The sequence below is a fragment of the Epinephelus moara genome, chromosome 14 (assembly GCF_006386435.1).
Source record: "Epinephelus moara isolate mb chromosome 14, YSFRI_EMoa_1.0, whole genome shotgun sequence".
NCBI classification, from domain to species: Eukaryota; Metazoa; Chordata; class Actinopteri; order Perciformes; family Serranidae; genus Epinephelus; species Epinephelus moara.
Genome location: NC_065519.1, coordinates 20,555,734 through 20,573,252, shown reverse-complemented (window position 1 = coordinate 20,573,252; position 17,519 = coordinate 20,555,734). Strand labels below are relative to the sequence as shown.

The 17,519-nt window shown below is 42.6% G+C and overlaps 1 protein-coding gene across 4 annotated transcripts in view; it reads right to left on the bottom strand.

Annotated features, from left to right (window-relative positions):
* The window catches only part of evla (Enah/Vasp-like a), a 61,154-nt gene that overhangs the window by 9,924 nt on the left and 33,711 nt on the right, over positions 1–17,519 (bottom strand). For 3 of the 4 annotated variants that reach the window (XM_050061536.1, XM_050061535.1, XM_050061534.1), the window contains exons 2-6: positions 13,072–13,240; positions 10,494–10,674; positions 2,332–2,389; positions 2,013–2,074; positions 163–1,110 (exon numbers count right to left, since the gene is read on the bottom strand). In XM_050061536.1, the coding sequence (XP_049917493.1) occupies positions 163–1,110; positions 2,013–2,074; positions 2,332–2,389; positions 10,494–10,674; positions 13,072–13,240 (1,418 nt within the window). The remainder of the gene's footprint in view (positions 1–162; positions 1,111–2,012; positions 2,075–2,331; positions 2,390–10,493; positions 10,675–13,071; positions 13,241–17,519) is intronic. The other variant, XM_050061537.1, reaches the window with a different exon arrangement.

Sequence of the window (17,519 nt, the reverse complement as noted above, 5' to 3'; positions counted from 1 at the left end):
CATGCTCTCATGTAGCATTGTGGGTGAGGTGCACACACTACAGTGAGAATACAGTCCCTTACACATGACCCACCCCCCACACACACAGTCACACACACACTGTACACAAGTAACATCCCACTGCTGAGAGACTACCTCCTCTTCTCTCCTCCTCATACTTACTGCTGCTGACCGTGGGGGTCTGCTGGGGGACGGGGGAGGGGGTCTTCTTGGGCGAGCCCCCGTCAGACACGGCAGTGTAAGAGGGGGGTGAGGAGGAGGAGGAGGAGGAGGAAGTGGTGGTGGGGGGCTGGGCCTGCTGGTGGTACACCTGCTGCTGTTGTTGATGTTGTTGTTGCAGATGCAGTTGCTGCTGAGGGTGGAAGGTGGATGGGTACTGGGGCTGGTGGTTGAGGGCAGGGCCTGGGGCTGTCTGACCTATCAGAGGAGGCAGGGGGATGGCCTCGCAGTACTGCGGGGTGAGTGGCAGATGCTGAGAATGAGGAGAGTAGGAGCCATCTGGCTGGCCGTTGGAGTGAGGGTGGGGCTGGTGCTGGGGGTACTGGTGATGGCCCGTCATGGCGTTTGGGTCAAGAGGTGGGGGCTTCATCCTAGTGCTCTGGGGAGGGAGGGGGTGAGCCAATGGGAGGGTGGGCTGTTGGGGCATACCCTGCTTCACAGGCATGGCCATCATAACTGGAGGGGAGGCGGAGGGGGGTAACTGGGCGTACATTTGCTGCAAGTGGGAGGCAGACCAGGTGCCGTGTTTAGGGGGGAGCATGATGTCTTGTTGCTGCTGTTGTTGTTGAAGGTGTAGGTGGCGGGCTGCTGTGGGAGGAGACAGGGGGATCTGACGGACCTGTCGGCCCTGGGTGGTCACTCCTGCCTGGACTGGGGAAAAGGCGGAGGCGAGTGAGGTGGAGAGCTGGGAGGAGAGCTGGGCCCTGTCCCTAGCAGCCCCCACCTCTTTCTCCTGACAGGGAGAGGAGGAGGCGGAGGAGGAGGGAGGAGAGGAGGAGGCCACGCGGACGTAGGAGGGTGGCAGTGTGCTAGCTCTGTACTGTCTGTACTCGGGAGGAGTGTCTGGGTGGGTGGGAGGGGTGGACACTTTATATTGGAGAGTGGAAACGACTGTGACGGGCAGAGAGAGAAAGACAGAGAGAGGAGAGACAGGAAGAGGAGATGCAGACGAAGAGGAGGACGAAGGAGGGCAACAAACAAAGGAAAACAGAAAAGAGAAAAACGTGAGAAGAATGAAAAGCAACCAACTGAGCAACCAAGCAAGTAAAGATGAGAAAATCAGGAGCAATCCAAAAAACGGAAGCCAATAGCAAATAAGAAAGAATCAAAATATCATAAAAAGAACAAGCAGCAGAATGCAACATGACTGAGCCATGGTCAGAAAGCATATGGCATTTCCCCCCCCAACAGTAGCTGGAAGAAAGAGATGGCAGTAGAGCATGTTGCAGGGACAGGGGGGTAACTGATATCGCCACTGACAGCAGGGACAAAGGAGGATGTTTAAGTCTGAGTGTGTCTTTAAGGGGCAGACTTGAACATTTATATGTGTGCATGGATAAAAAGCATAAGGGCATACAGACTGGGGAGCAGTGGTTGAAACTAAGGCAGGAAACACCAACACAAACCACACTGGGAAAGCCTGTTTACCTTTGGGAACCTATTGTATCAGGGGCTGGAATCTCTGGTATTTGGTCAATATAAAATCACCTGTTTGCTTTGGGAAAGTAAAGTGTGCTCTGCCTGACCAAACACTGATAACATCCCTCATTAAAAAAAAACCACAAAGCAGAGCAAATATCAATTTGCTCCTCAGTAGGGTTATTTGTCGACAGCTAGTGTGCAGCGAGGTCTTTCTGTTGACAGGTTTTCTTGCTTTTAAAAAAGGCTTGTGCAGCTAGGAGAACACAATATGCAGTCTTCGATTCATTTCGGTCTCCAGAGCAGCCTGTGTGTGAGGGAGAGTGTGTGTATGTTTATATAGCTGGGCGTGGGTGTGTTTGTTTAAGCCTCACCTGATCCTGACGTCCGTCGCTCCCTCTCCTTGTGCGCCTGCATCTGATGTTGCTCCATCATCCTGTGAAGTGGAAGCATGTCACTCCTCTTTAAGGTGTCTTTTCTAATCACTGTGTGTCAATAAATCCAGTCTGGTGTGTAGTCACAGTCTTTAAATTAAGATCTGGAGGGGATCATGGTGCCACAGGATTATAAGTAGCAGCAGCAAAGAGGATTAAGATGCTCGGTTTTGTATTTCCACCTGATATGTCTCGTTTAATATGCTCAGAACTTTCATATTATACATATTAACGTTTGCTTCTCTGTGCAAAGACATACCTCCTCTGTGCCTCGCTTTCCTCTGAGGAGGGCCCATTTTGGCGCTGGACGACTGGACCTGAAAGACACAATGACAGAAAAACAAACATTAAAAAAACCTCAAACAGCAGTCAATTAATCATCAATCCAACTCAACTGTATCTATATAGAACCTTTCATACAAACACACGGCCCAAAGTGCGTCACACAGCAAAATCGCAACAACACAGATAAAAAAATAAAGAACAGAACAGGCAACAATAAAATAAGTTTTGCAAAACTAAAATATTACAACAATAAAAGATTAAAAATCAATAAATAAGAGTTTATAGAATAAAATAAAATAAACACAGGGAATAAATAAAGTGAAAAACCAATGATTAAAACTAAGGTTGTAACGTTACGCCCAATTAAAAGCCTGATTTAAAAGCTAGGTCTTTAATTTCTTTGAAAATACAGAGAGACTTTCTCATTGTGATATCTAGAGGCAGTGAAGTCCACAGTTTAGGGGCATAAAAACAGAAGGCACTCTCATTGGTACTTTTATGGGACACACGAGGAACATTTACAAGTAAAGCTGAGTGGAGGACCTTAGTGATCTGGCTGGAACATAAAATGAAATCAGCCATCATCCATTCCGTACTATGCTTTTCTTGCCTTTATTAGATAGGTTAGCTAGAGATGGACAAGAAAGGGAGGAAAAGGGCGGACGTGAAACAGAAAAGGGCCCCGGGTCGGATTCAAACCTGGGCCGCTACTCAGCTTTTAGTACACTGAGCGCTCGCTCGACCACACAAGCTACCAGGGCACCCCCTCATCTGTGCTCCTATACACATCTTATCAACAGCTCTCCTTTTATGTGTAATTCTCTTTTTAATAATTCTAATGCTGAAACAGTTTGTCGATCGACAGAAGATTTATACATTTAGATAATCATTCATCTTTAGATCATTTTTCAAAGGTATACCCAGCCCCAGATTCATTCTTGCTGAAACGAGCTTTGTCTGCCTGCTGTTTCACCTCACTATATTTGCATTTTGCTCCGCGCTGTGTCCATGATTTTCATAGCTTTCGCTTGGATGCATCCTGCTTACAGTCTGGCACCTGGTCGCTACCTTTTTATAAACTCCTGACCTCACCTGCATGCTGTACACAGGAACAGCAGAATAAGAAGAAAATACAGGCAGACAGCAGAGTCCCTGCAGATAAACACACCACCACTAGTGAGGTATTACTTTTGTATGAGTCTATAAACTGAATTTAGACAAATCCTGCATGGTGAAGACCCACCTTTAAGCCAAAAAGCCAAATGTCTGTCGTTCCAGCTTCCCATGTCTGAGCATTTTCTGCTTTGTCTCTGTTTTTTTTTAATCAGTGTAAACTGCACGTTTGTTGGGCAACACAAGCAATCTTGATCTCTGTGGAGATATACTGACCTCTTTCACAATGTTCTGGTGTTTTATAGACTAATGATTGATTAATTAACTGATAAATCATAAAAATGGGAATTCCACATGCTAAACACTTCCCCCCTTCAACACTGAATATAGGCGTTTACTGCAGTAGACACCATTAGAAGCGATACAGCCAGTACAGACAGTATATGAGCGTCCTACAGAGAGAAACACAACTCTGTGACATAAATATCATGCTGATCTGTGACGGATGGCTCATTAATGCTATAAATTGATGCCAGCCGACTCCTGATATCCGTCACACCTCACCCGTTCTTCTCTTTAAACTTCCTCCCCTCCTTATCTCATTTCTTCTCGTTTTCTGTCTAAACTTGTTGTTTCACTTCATGTTTGTATTTGCTCTCCCCCCTTCCCCCCATGCTTCTTCCTTTTTCCTTGTTCCTGGTCTTTCTCTTCTATCCTCTGTCTATGTTATGCAACTTTCGTTTGTTACATACAGTAGCTCAGCATGACAGCGCATCGGTAGCTTTGCTTTCTATTCCTTTAAATGTGTAGTCGTGCTGTGGAGTCACAGCAGATAAAAAACATATGTGCAACATGTGTGTAACATCTTTCAGTCTTTGTGTAATATGTGTGAGATCACTGGGGAGTAATTATGAGATACATTTCCATCTGTAGACAAGCCCTCAAAATTACAATAATAATCTTATATAGAATAGTGGCAGGAGCGAGAGCAGGACGAGGAGCTGTGTTTACTGCCTGAACCGACAGCAGCAGGCCTCATGTGAGGTGCTGTGACTTTACCCAGGAGAGCCAGCAAGCTGTTTATAATGTAATTTGCTCAACGTGTTGTCAGCCACAGGAATTTTAACAGTAAACCACAGCAGTGAAGAATCCTACAAGAGCAGAATAAACAGATATATCACAGGGACACAAAATGCAAATATGAAATCAAAACACTTATGACAATGTCCGAGAGAGTAAGAACACACGGGACTGGTCAGCAATAAAATCCTATCAACAAAAGATAAGCTGTGCTGTCTTGACAGTATGTCAACATTGTTTGGAGAAGTCAACAAGTTATCAGCTGTGTAATCTTCTCAGTTTAGCACATTGCTTGTTGACCAGCTACAGACACTCCTCGGCCCCCCCGCTGAGTGACGGAGTTAGAGCCTCATTCTGGGGCGGCTATTAACAGGGCGCATCAGGGAGAGCACTTATCACATATCACCAGAATACCAGTCATTAAACTTCAACGCCTGCCGTGACACCAAGAACACCCACGGGTGATATTTCCGTTTGCTGTGTCTGGAGCACGGGGGTGGTGGGTGGAGGGACCGGGGCAGTCAATATAAGGCAGAGCTGTGGCTTCAAACAGTTTGGAAGCACAATGTGGATCACAGCGAGGACTGAAGAGAATTCTTAGGCCCCTTTTAGTACCAAATGTAATGTAGGCTTTTTATTTGACTCTTAGTTTTGGATTGAAGTGCTCTTAAGACCTAAAGGTGGACCACATTTCTCCAGTTTTGAGGTCTTCACGCTGGCTTCCTGTCTGACAGATAACCGGCTTCAAAATAGTTATTAAAAAACTGAAATGTTTACGGCTCAAAAACATTTCTGACCCTCTGCTACAGCGTGAACCATCCACACCTCTCAGGTCTTCAGGGACAGGTGTGCCTTGTGTCCCCAGAGTCTGGACTAAACATAGAGAGTTTTTTTTATGCACCACATATCTGGAACAAACTCCCAAAACACTGCAGGTCTGCTGCGACTCTACATTCTTTTAAATCAAGACCTATCTCTTTGCCGCTGCTTTTTATTAAATGAAATATCTATTAATTTCTTACACACTGCACTGTAACTTTACTCTTTTATTTTACACTTGTCTTCACATAGTTGGCTTGTTTTCATTTTTAATCTCAAGCTCTTTAATAGTGTTTTAAGTGTATTAAAATGTCTGAAACGTTGTTTTGATGTTTTATGCAAAACACCCTGAATTGCCTTGTTGCCAAAATGTACTGTATAAATAAACTTGCCTTTCAGATAGAGCACTACAGGAGCTTTTTATTCATGCGTTATGAGGGTTTCTGGCTAAAATGCGACTCTTTCTGCTGCAGACTCTTTAACTTATTATCTTTACTATCAAATCTAAATCAGATCAGTCAACCACTATTCATTTGACGGCACCTTTCATGCAGGTTAGTCTAATTAAAAGTGCTTTACAGGCAGCTGACAAGCTAATAGCAAGACAAATATATATATACACACGAAAAATAAATGCAACATTTTTCTTTCCTGTCAAGACAAATGTGTGATTGTGGGCTATAAATTAAAATTGACTTTTGCTTCAACCCTTCTGTCCTCAGGCAGCAACAGACTAAAATACTAAATGCAGGTATCACCTGCTGATAACAACATGCTTCAGTTTATTCTGCCACAGCTGACCTGGTTAGTGGATTTCTTTTGTTGTGCTACTGTAATGAGGAGCATGGAAAAAAAAGTGACACCTGGATGATGTCTTGTTTCCCTCGCTCTCTGACACTCCCCTCATCTCTGCTTGTTAGCGCATGGTAATTATGTGCTCTGCTGACAAAGCTGCACCTTAAAATTAGCAAATATTGTGACGGTTGAAAACACTCCTTCTCGGACACTGAAATAATAACTATATCCTTTGATCGGTCTTAATTAAGCATTTTACAACAGCAACCCAGATCTTGAATAAGCTTTCAGATCACAATGAACGCCATGCTAAGAGTCGGTTGACAGCAAAGCTCTCTGACACCTTGCAGGCTTTGTAAATACAGGCCGTTTGTTTAAGTATCAGCATGACTCCTTTTCTTCTATTTGTTTGCACCAGCAGCAATGTTTGTTGCAGAAACATAAACCTCCAATTAATGATATAAGGATATAAAGATACAGATATGAATGCAGCGAAAACATCATGTCCTGCACGCACCTGCCATCCACCTGTCAACAACTACAGTATGTTTTAAAGTGACACTTCAGGGAGTCAGTCTCGAAACAGAGTTAACACCTCATAACCTTTGTGTAGACGTTAATGAGGTCGATGCTGTGAGGGAGACAATTATCACCCCGTGCTGGGTCGTCTTGAGTGTGTATCCATGTGTATGTGTGTTTCCGCTACCGACGTGGTGAATGGTACATGGTGCAGGCTGTTGCCATGGTGAGGGAAGAACAGGAAGCTCACGGGAAGAGGGGGCCTGATCAGACTTGTAGGCATTTTATGGAAGCTCAGGAGACCAGTGTGTGTGTGTGTGTGTGTCTTAATGTGATCAAAGGAAAATCAATTATTTCTCCCTCTTGTACTTCGCTGTTCTTTCTTTAAACATTCTGAAGGCCGTAGCATTAAAACATGATGGATGAGGAACAACAGGCTTCTTAGACGCAGCACGAATGAGACAAAGACAGACAGATGGACACGTGGACACTCTGCCACCTTCACTGAAAGGAGCAGTGTATGACAGTCAGAGCATATCTATGGTTTAGAGCCTGATTCAGGTTGTCTGCACACAGTTCTCAACATGGTGGTGGAAGCTAATGTGGCTAACTCCATAAGCAGTGCTAACAACAGCAACAGAGCTAACATTGTTAACCTGGGGGGGAACTGCATGATGGGCACTAAGCTTCCATGACAACATTATCAGTGGTAACCATGGTACGAGCGCAGTGCAGAGCGGCTGCAATTAGCTAGCCATAAACTCACACGCACAAACATGCACGTGCCGCTGAACAGTCTACCACAGCAACCAACAGAGAAGCTCAGATTACAACACAAACAAAGGCAGCATGACATCACTCTGTCCTCAGAAAGCCATTACTCAACTGTATCTTTACATAGCAAACAGTGGGTTGCTACATAACTGTCCTTAATGTCATTATAGAACCTTTAAAATTGACGTGTTTGTACTCTCTGAATATGAATGTTCTCTGGATGTCTGATAGTATCTGTCTGATAATCACTCATAATAAGGCTGCTGGTGTAGTTAAGGACAACCTGTCTCAGTTATGTAAGCACAAACTGCCAATAGTCCATGACAGATTAGTAAATCTCCCAGTGTGACCAGATACATTATTCAGATCAACAAAGCTCAACACTTTGGTTTACTGAAATACTGCATCCCTCTTTGGTGTAACTGCTTGTTACACACATCTGAAACTTCACAAGCAGCCCCAACTAGACACAGGGGCCAGTTCTTCATAAGAGGCCACAGCAACAAGGGTTAAGAACATGGATGGGTGGATCAATCCTGCAGTATTTACACTTAGATCCTCACAAGCTACTTATTTGGTATCGATTCCTTAAGTTATATAAAAACATGGGTGGCTTCATCACTTCCAAACGTTTACAGCCCTTTTGGATGTTTGTGCCAAAGCTGGCCTGTGACACATGACTGCGGACACCTATGTAACATGAGAACAGCCGGGCACAGTCGCACACTTCCGCATCAAACATGTGAGAGAATGGCAAAACTTAGCTTGGTGTGGTGCCATTTTCCACGCTGTAGATTAAAATACAAGATGCACTATTTGTGACGACACAGTGCCACACAGCAGCAACATGAGTAACCTCTTCAAACATTTAAAAACAACTCACCCTGGAAGTTACAAGGACAAGAAGATGCCCATGATGAATTTGTAATACATGTGTTTTTATATGGTGTGTGTCATGTGATTGTCCTTAATCTTTAATGATCTTTTTCTTTCTAAAACTGTTAAATTGAATTAAAAAAGTTTGGTATCACCTGTCCCTACTTGAGAACCTGTGGTTTAATATTCAACAATACACTGTATTATGTGAGATTATCATATGTCTGTTTATATAAATTTGAATCTCAACAGTAACTACAGCTGTCAGAGGAGCTGGCAAGGAGTGAAAAGTACAATGTTCCCAGCAGAAAAGAGGCGGTGTATAAGTATAAAGTAGCATAAATTGGGATTACTCCGGTAAAGAACATGTACCTCAAGACTGCAGTTGTGTAAATATACTTAGTTAATTTCCACCACTGAAAGCAACACAATGCATAATTATCTACACACCCGAACAAATAGGCTCAACTTCTGTTACCATGCAAGGCCAGGGGACATATTCCTCTGCAGACCGTCACTTACTGAGGATGATGATAGCTGAAGAAACCCTTCTGAGGACACCAGGTGAAATCTCTGGAGTCAGCATGATTTCCCACAGCCAGCTCAGGACTACACGATACTTTCTTTGTAACTATGCTATACTTTCAGCGAGAAATAACACAAGTAATGCGGTTAAGTGAGAGCTTAGGTAGGTAAGTTTGCCCTGCATGTCGAGGCCCATGATCCCACATCCAAATGCACCCAAAAAAAGTCGGGCTGCCATGTGAGCACGGTGGGGTTCGACACTGAGGCTCCATATGGGATATTTTAGCCACCAATAGGAAAGTCACAAGGACGGGATGGGATGACACCACAGTTAAACACTTGCAGATATTCTCTCTCAATATCTTAGACACACACACGCACACGCACACACACACACACACACACACACACACACAGATTATAAGTAGCTCGTAACCAGAGCTGGTCAGACGCTATTTAGTAAACCAAGAGTAGGCGTGAGTTTGGCTTCAAATATACTGCAGGGTTCCAACAAAATTCATTCACTGTCCATGTATAAAACCCCAAAACTACAAATCTGCCAAATTAACTACATGTGTCTAATCAAGCTGCAAGCTGTACAGAGTGCTATGCTTTTAATTTGGGAAGCATTTAAAGTAATGCTTTGCAATTAATATGAAATGAACAAAAAAAAATATGTATCTTTAATAAGGACAAATTCCTGTCAGCAGCCAAACAGCTCCTGATACTGTTGTTACAGTGCAGTTCAGTGTGCAGTGTAGCTGCAGTACATGCTATTAACCAGCAGAGGGTAGTGCAGCTTAGTTAAGCAGCTGCACTTCATAATGTCTGGCTACTGCAGTGTTTTGAATGTGGTCACATAATCAACAATTAAGATTATTATGCCATTTAAATGAATAGCTTTAATACTGTCTTCTCAACAGGCCGTCTGTACACAGTCCTGTTAAACAGGGCAGAGTCTGATGAGACAGCGTCCATTAAAGAACGTCTACGTAGTCAAAACAAACATCCAAAACTATGTGGATTATTCGATTGTGGTTACCTGACATTCTTCTGAGAGCAAAAATAGATTTAAACTGCTCACAGATGAGTGTTTAAGTCCGCCAGATGTAATTTGAACCAAAAGGTTCCATTAGCAGGTTTCCAACACCATCTTAAGATTCAAAAGACTTCAATCATTTATTCCTCCTCTGAAACGAGCCTCTTCATTTGAAAACGGCTAAGAAAAAACTCACTGTCTGACAGGAAGTCCAATACATAATGTGCACCTCAGTGCTCCATGAAAGCATCCATAATAAAAAGGTAAATTTATAATGGGATGGATTAAAGGGTCATTCTGTAGCTTCCTATTAGTGTTCCTTAAGTAGTCAAATCACTGTGCTATGCAATGCCACATGTTTTAGTGTCTAAATGCTATTTTCTCAAGCCTGAGCGGCGTGTGTGTAGGTTGAGGGAGGTGAGCGGAGGGCATCAGCGCTGTAACCTACAGCACTGCTTTTTGCTAACAGCTGAGTGGGTGTTTCCATTTTAAAAACCCAGAAAACAAATGCAGACAGTCGGCCTTTAAATAGTGTTCACAACGGTGCATTTAAATATCAGAGAGATTCACTTATCCCTCACGTTAGGACTCCTTACCTCCACTGTCAGGTGAGCTGAGGACGTTGAGGGCGAACAGCATGGCGTTGGAGAAGGTGGTGGCCTCCTCCTTACTGGCAAAGTTCAGCCCATAGACCTGGCGGGCGTCACGCCACTGATGGAAGGTCGGGGTGGCCTGATTGTATTTCAGGCCCTTCACTATGGAGTAGTTGATCACCACCTTTGATAAGGGAACGAAAAACAGGCTGTGAGTAAACGCTGGCCAGACATGTTGGTGAAGTATTGACAGCTGCTGATGAAGTATTTCATTCAGTCTGCTTCAGCAGGTGGTGCTGAGGGAGTGGACGGAGATTCTTACTCTTCTCCCACACAGTTTACCAGCTGTTTGGAGATTAAATACCAGTGTCTGTCTACAGCACTTCACTCTATGATATTCTAACCTCAAAGGTAGAAAACCAGACACCAAATGTATCTAAAATGTGTCCTCAAATTCCACACTATACACAATACTTGAATACTGGTTAACACTGTTCAGATATTATTTTGGGTTAATTCATTGTCACTTTTTTTTNTGTATCTAAAATATGTCCTCAAATTCCACACTATACACAATACTTGAATACTGGTTAACACTGTTCAGATATTATTTTGGGTTAATTCATTGTCACTTTTTTTTTAAGGTATTTTTTGGGGCATTTTTAGCCTTTATTTGATAGGACAGACAAGCATGAAAGAGGGAGAGAGAGAGGGAGTGACATGCAGCAAAGGGCCACAGGCTGGAGTCGAACTCAGGCCGCTGCGGCTACAGCCTTGTACATGGGGCGCCTGCTCTACTACTAAGCCACCGACGCCCCGACTTTTTTTCAGCAGTTTTAAACACTAAAAATCAGCATCAGGTTTATTCTGTGTTTATTTTGAGATGATCATGTCACATATTCAACAATATTACATTCAATCCATCTTAAAAGTAGAAGGAACACTAATTTTTGCACTGACAAATTCCTAAAAGGCATTAATTGTAAATCAAGCTAAAAAAAAGACTGCATTTTAAAAAGGGCAAAACCAGTGGTGAGCAGAGCAGAACAGAAGCGGCAGTAAAACTATTGTTACTTAGTTATTATATTGACTCAAGTAGAAATAATAGGACTCATAAAAATAACTGTTTGAGTAAGAGTAAAAAAGTATCTTGTCAAACACTTCTTGAGTAACTTCATTAGATGTAATCTATTACATCAAATGTATTATGTTCAAACAGGTCCTCTGTAATAAAATGTCAATGTTCTGGGCTGACAAAGCAGGAAGCGCATAACATGACTGTTGCTCAGGTCATTTGAAAGGCAAACAAGGTCTGGACGTTAGGTCAGGGATGTGCATGTGTCTCTTCTGAAGGGAGACGAAGGCGTTTGATCTTCTGCCCTGATCCTGAGCTGTAGCCAATTGAAGTGAGGTAGTGGAGGAAGTAGGGCCACACCTTCATTCAGTCTGCAGTGTTATGATTGACTAGTAGCAAGCAGCAACCTACAGGGCTGAAAAATGAAGCCAATGCCAAAGTGCCAAAAACTGCAGTTCTTTGAGCGGCCACTTGAGGCTGGCTCCGGAAGTGAGTCAATCCTCACAGACATCCATACTAAAATGCCCAACCTTACAGCAGAAATAAACATGTTTACAGTCTGGTGCCAAAAAGGCTTTGGTCTCTATAGCTAATTTCAACATTTATAATAACTGAACAGGAAGTGAATTTTTATTAACTAAACCGTTTAAGGGCAGGGCGCTTTGAGTGACAGGCTGTCTGTGGATAGTGTCCTCGGCCTCTCAGTCAGATCCACCCCTCGCTCCTCACAGCGTCAGCCTCTCACCTAAATATAAAAACTTCAGACTCCAAACAACCAAGATAGCGATGGCCAAATCAGAAGTTTCTTGCTCAGGGACAATCAAAGTTGTGTGTGAGCTGAGCATAAACATTATTTATAGGTAAGTGGATCTATAAACGAAGCTAGATGTGTGTAGCCCAATATTACGGAGCAGAAGTACATATATTTTATTGCAAATATAGGAAAGTATTCTTCAAAACAACTCTTCTTTGAAGTAAAAAACAAACAAAAAAAACGTATATAACAGCATAAATGTAACGCTAATATTTTCTAAAATGGAAAACGTGTGACAACATCCACTGTTTTTTTCTGTTGCTAATGACACATTGATTTTTTTTTTTTGGCCTTTCTTTGATAGGACAGTTCAAGTGTTAACGGGGGAAAGGAGAGGAGATGACATGCAGCAAAGGACAATTGGCTGGGATTGACCCTGCAGCTGCTGTAGCAAGGGCTTAGCCTGTGTACATAGATCGCCTGCTCTACCTGCAGAGCTACTGAGGGTCCTGCACACTGATTGACTGATGTAGTATAGAGTTATCATCATTACTTAATTACCAACTGAGAAACTGAGGTACTTCTGAAAGCTCTGACATATCCAACTTCGCACTTACTGACATGAAAGTGCTTGAAAACAACACATACAGAAACATCACATCAGCTAGAGAATGGAGCTCTGAAGCCAAAGCATCAGAAACGTCCTCTCATCACCGAGAGTGTGATGCTGATTATTTCCCTGAGCCTCTCACCTGCTGGTCCTGCAGTTTGACGCCCACCACTCTGAAGGTGTTGTTGGCAGTGTTGTGGTAGATGTTGATGCGGCTGAAGCCCTGCTGCCCAGGCTTGATGGGCACCCACTTCTTACTGGCATCATCGTAGACCATCACTGAGGCCCGCGCCTGACAGATACTCTGTTCACTGAAGGAAGACAGAAAGAAAAGGGAACGTAAGAGGAGTCCAGTTAAACATTGTGACAATGTTCTGTTGTTTGTGGAAAGGGGCATACAGTGGTTAACTTAATTTATTATAGAAGCTGAAACATATAGTTTTGATTGATGATTTCTGAGATAATTTAAACACCTTGTCATGTTAACAAAGATAAATCATTTCCATAGCGATCAACAATCTAACAATCTCTGTATCTAAGTCTCTCCATGTGTAACAAGTTGGTGATTTCTGCCAACCAGGTCTTCAAAGAAGGCACATCCCCAGTTTTCCAAACAGTTAAAATATTCCTTTTTGCCACAACCATGCCGCATTGTATTGTCTTCTGTTGCAAGTGGGACAGGGCTAACAGATGTTGTGTTCCACCCAGGATGGCAGTGCGTGGGTCTGGTGTAATATCACAGTTGTGTACTTCTGAAAAGCACTTAAAACATCTGACCAGAGCTTGTTTAGTTTGGGGCAAGACCGAAGAGGTTGCTCTAGGTGGAAAGTGGGATTCAGTTCCTAACAGTCAATAGATGGGACAAGATGAGTTTCATTTGAGAGCCAGCTCCAAACTGTCCAATCCATCAGCATCGTTTGCCTCAGAGCTGATCGACTCTTTTCATTGATGCCTGCACATTTATCTGACAGCTGCAGAGAGCAAAACAGACAATGACACCAAACTCATGCATCTACACTCCTGGAAACTTGCAAGCAGAAGGAGTCATGGTGGAGAGGAAGGAACGGTCCAGAGCGTGGCTTCATTTCACCAAGAAAGACGACAACAGTGCTGCTTGTAATGTCTCTAAAATGATCATTTTAAGTAAGTGCTGACACAGCAGCAATCTGCTAAGAAATCTGCCCACACAACATGAGCTTAAACTCCAGGAATGCCATGTGTTTGACACTCTGCACCCAAGTTCCACTGCTTCACAACGGAGCATCAAGTCCAATACTGATGGTAAATATCCTGTTATAGTAACATGACCCATAACAAGTAACACATGAATTTTTTTTTTAAAGGATCAAACACTTTATGCTCCTTTTTTGAAATTCTACTTCTACTCTTTACTCAAGTATTCATACTTTGCTACATTTGCTATTTACACCTTCGTTATTAGTCTGCTCTAAATGAGGGGATTGAGTGTGGAAGTGAGAGCACATGAGGAGTAACTACTGCAGATGCAAGGTTGCAACTGCCTGGAAGAAACACATTAAGGAAAGTTGCCTATACTGTAAGGGAAAAAGTAGCTCGCTAGCTAACGTTAATTAAAGCTACATTAATTTTTCATGTTTAACATTAATATTTGATGTTACAGTAAGGAAGGGGGGGTGAGCGGAAGAGAAGGAGTGGGAGATTGTTCATATCTCAACTGTATAGGCTGTCCGTCTTTCTTTGATATCTACTCTACTTCATTAAAAACAAGTTTCATCAACAAGTGCAGTTTTTTATGTGCAAAGTTTTACTCTAGTGCGTTTCTCAATTGATAATTTTTACTTTAACTTGAGTATAGATTGTCAGTACTCTGCCCACCACTGTCAGCACCATGCTAAGTCACATGCATGACTTATTTCAAATTAATTTCTACACTGTGTTCAGAAACAGTGAGAATAAAATCGTTGCATTGATGCTAAAAAACTCAACACAGAAAACTGATCAAAAATCAGAACTGATAATAGCATTGGTATCATTAAACTCTTCCCTAGAACAGTGGAGAGTATTAGATTATAGAGATGCTTCCCTGCACCGTTAACTCTCATACTGTTACTGCTGAGCAGCACGGTGAAAATGTGCTGGTGGTCACTAAAGTGAAACCAGTGCAACAGAGTTACTGTGTAATTATCTGGTTAGCTGAGGGGGCACTGGGGAGCCACACCTCTCTGCAGTTACCACATTAGGAATAACACACTGCCACTGTAGATATCTGACAGTGTGTGTGCTGAGAAGAGGGTGGGTGCCATTTCTGAAGGCTATAAACAAGACCTCAACGTAAAACCGAACCCTGGAAAATTCCCCTCTCCCTCCTGGCCTTTACTGTGGTGTGGTCGCACCATTACAGCGCATGAAGAAGTGTTTTGAGGGGTGTGCGTGATATGTTGGTTAATGATACAGTGTGCTAAAAACGCAAGTGTTTGATCAGCAAGTGTATCACCAGCTGGAGGCTCGTTTGGTGAAAAGCAAATGAAAAGTCGAACATCACAAAGCTACTAGGACGCATAAAATAATCACGTTCACAACCATGCAGCTGAAAGGGAATTCATTCATAAAACGAGACATGTGGCCAATGACTTATGTGGCTTCGACAAATCATAAATCACATCACAAGAGATACAGCTTGCAAAATAAGGATCCATGTGTGTTGTGTGTGTGACTACTGTTATGACCTTAGCACCATATGTGTCTGAAGGTGGAAACACATAACAGCAGGTGGCGAGGGGATGAGGACTGGCGGAGGTGAGGTTAACTCGCAGAACCTGTGAAGTCACTAAACGCTTCTCTAATTTTCACTTTCAGCACCTCAGGGACCGGCTCTCTGGCACTGAGACTCACATTAGCAGTCTGAAGGTGTGAGGGCCAAGAAAAGCAAACTAAAGAGCATTGTTGATGCGCTCGCTGACCGTCAAGGTGTGCCAGAGCCTTTAAGGATGTTTCCTGTACAAAATGAATATGTAAAGAAAACTCTGTTATACTCACATACCTCTATGTTGAACGAAGAATCCAAAAACAGAGAAAACTTCTTGAATTGGAGTAAAAGGGGTCCACGTTTAAAACAGTATGAAAGCATCTGTTTACAAGCTCTCACACAACTTGTACAGTGTAATTCAAGTCTCATTTGTCCAATCATATGCTCAGTACTTCTACAACACATGCATTTTTGCTAAAACCTCAATATTTGAAACATCTTTGCATAAACACGAGCACACTTGCCCTGGCACTCAGATGTGCAAGTGCTTTAAATAGTAAGGTTTTAGTGAAAATGCATGAGTTTGGGAGGCACTGAGACTGAATAAATGAGACTTGGATTATACTGCAGGAGTTGTTTTACACTAGGAAAATGGATGTTTTGATATAGTTTTAATGTGGTTAAATGTGGGCAAGGGGCCCACTACTGCAATTCACGAAGAATTTTTTTAGTTTTTGGATTCTTCGTTCATTGTGGAGACATGTGAGACAAAGTTTTCTTCACAAATTCAGTAATTTGTTGATTAACTGAAAAAAAAAGGTCATTCAGGGAGTGAAGTGTTCCTTTTATCACTGCAGTGGTTCATATTAGCATGACATGGCCACTACAGCAGCAAAAGTAACTAGGATTGGGTGGAAAAAAGAGGCGGACTAACATACAGCAAACCCTGGTGGATGGAGCATGAAAACCTGTTCAGATATACTACGCATGACAACAACACCCTTTCGAGTTCTGACTGAGCCTAAGCAACAGCCTGCTGTACCTCTGAAAATAGGCTGGAGGTGCGCAAAGCTTTGCAAAAATAGAGCCGGGGTGGCACTTAGCCTGTTTGCTGATGCACAGATTAGGTCAGGACGTCTTCATTGGTAAAAGCTGAAACAATCTGATGTTCGATTGTTCACATCGCATCCTGTGAGGGAGAGGTGTAAGAGTGCAGCTTTATAATTTACGGCAAATTACTTTAATTATCTGCTGATTATTATGCATCCAATGTGAAAGTAGTGGAAAAACACCCATCACATCTTCCCAGAGCCCAAAATGATGTCTTCAAACTTGATATTTCATTCACCCCTTCAATTAACAATTTGATTGAGTAACTGTTGCAGCTTTAAAATCTAGTTTCATATAACCTGTAACCGTTTTCTCCTCCTTGACAAAGTTTCAAGATATTCAGTATGGAGTGCACATGATCGTGCCTTGCAGTCACATCTTAAAACCATTAAAACATTAACTTCTGCTAAATAATAACAGTTGAGACGTTGGAATGACACACTGGAGATATGCATGACCCTGTTAGAGAGGTGTTCCAGCAGCTCAAAGCTGTTTAAATTACGAAGGTATGAAAAAAGCCAGAAATGGTGACAAGAGCCAAAAGTGTGATTAATTGTTCTGTTACCTTGACTTTTCAACGCAGAGCCAGAGGTGAATGAGATTATATGGCGTAATATTAAACCTCCAGCAATTTAGCACAATTACATTCACAATAAAAATGGCAGAAATAATATAACGACGAAGCAGATACATGAGGTTGTCTTTCACAGCAGTTAACGAGGACTGGGACTTGTTTCAGGCCCTGAGGACGGCAG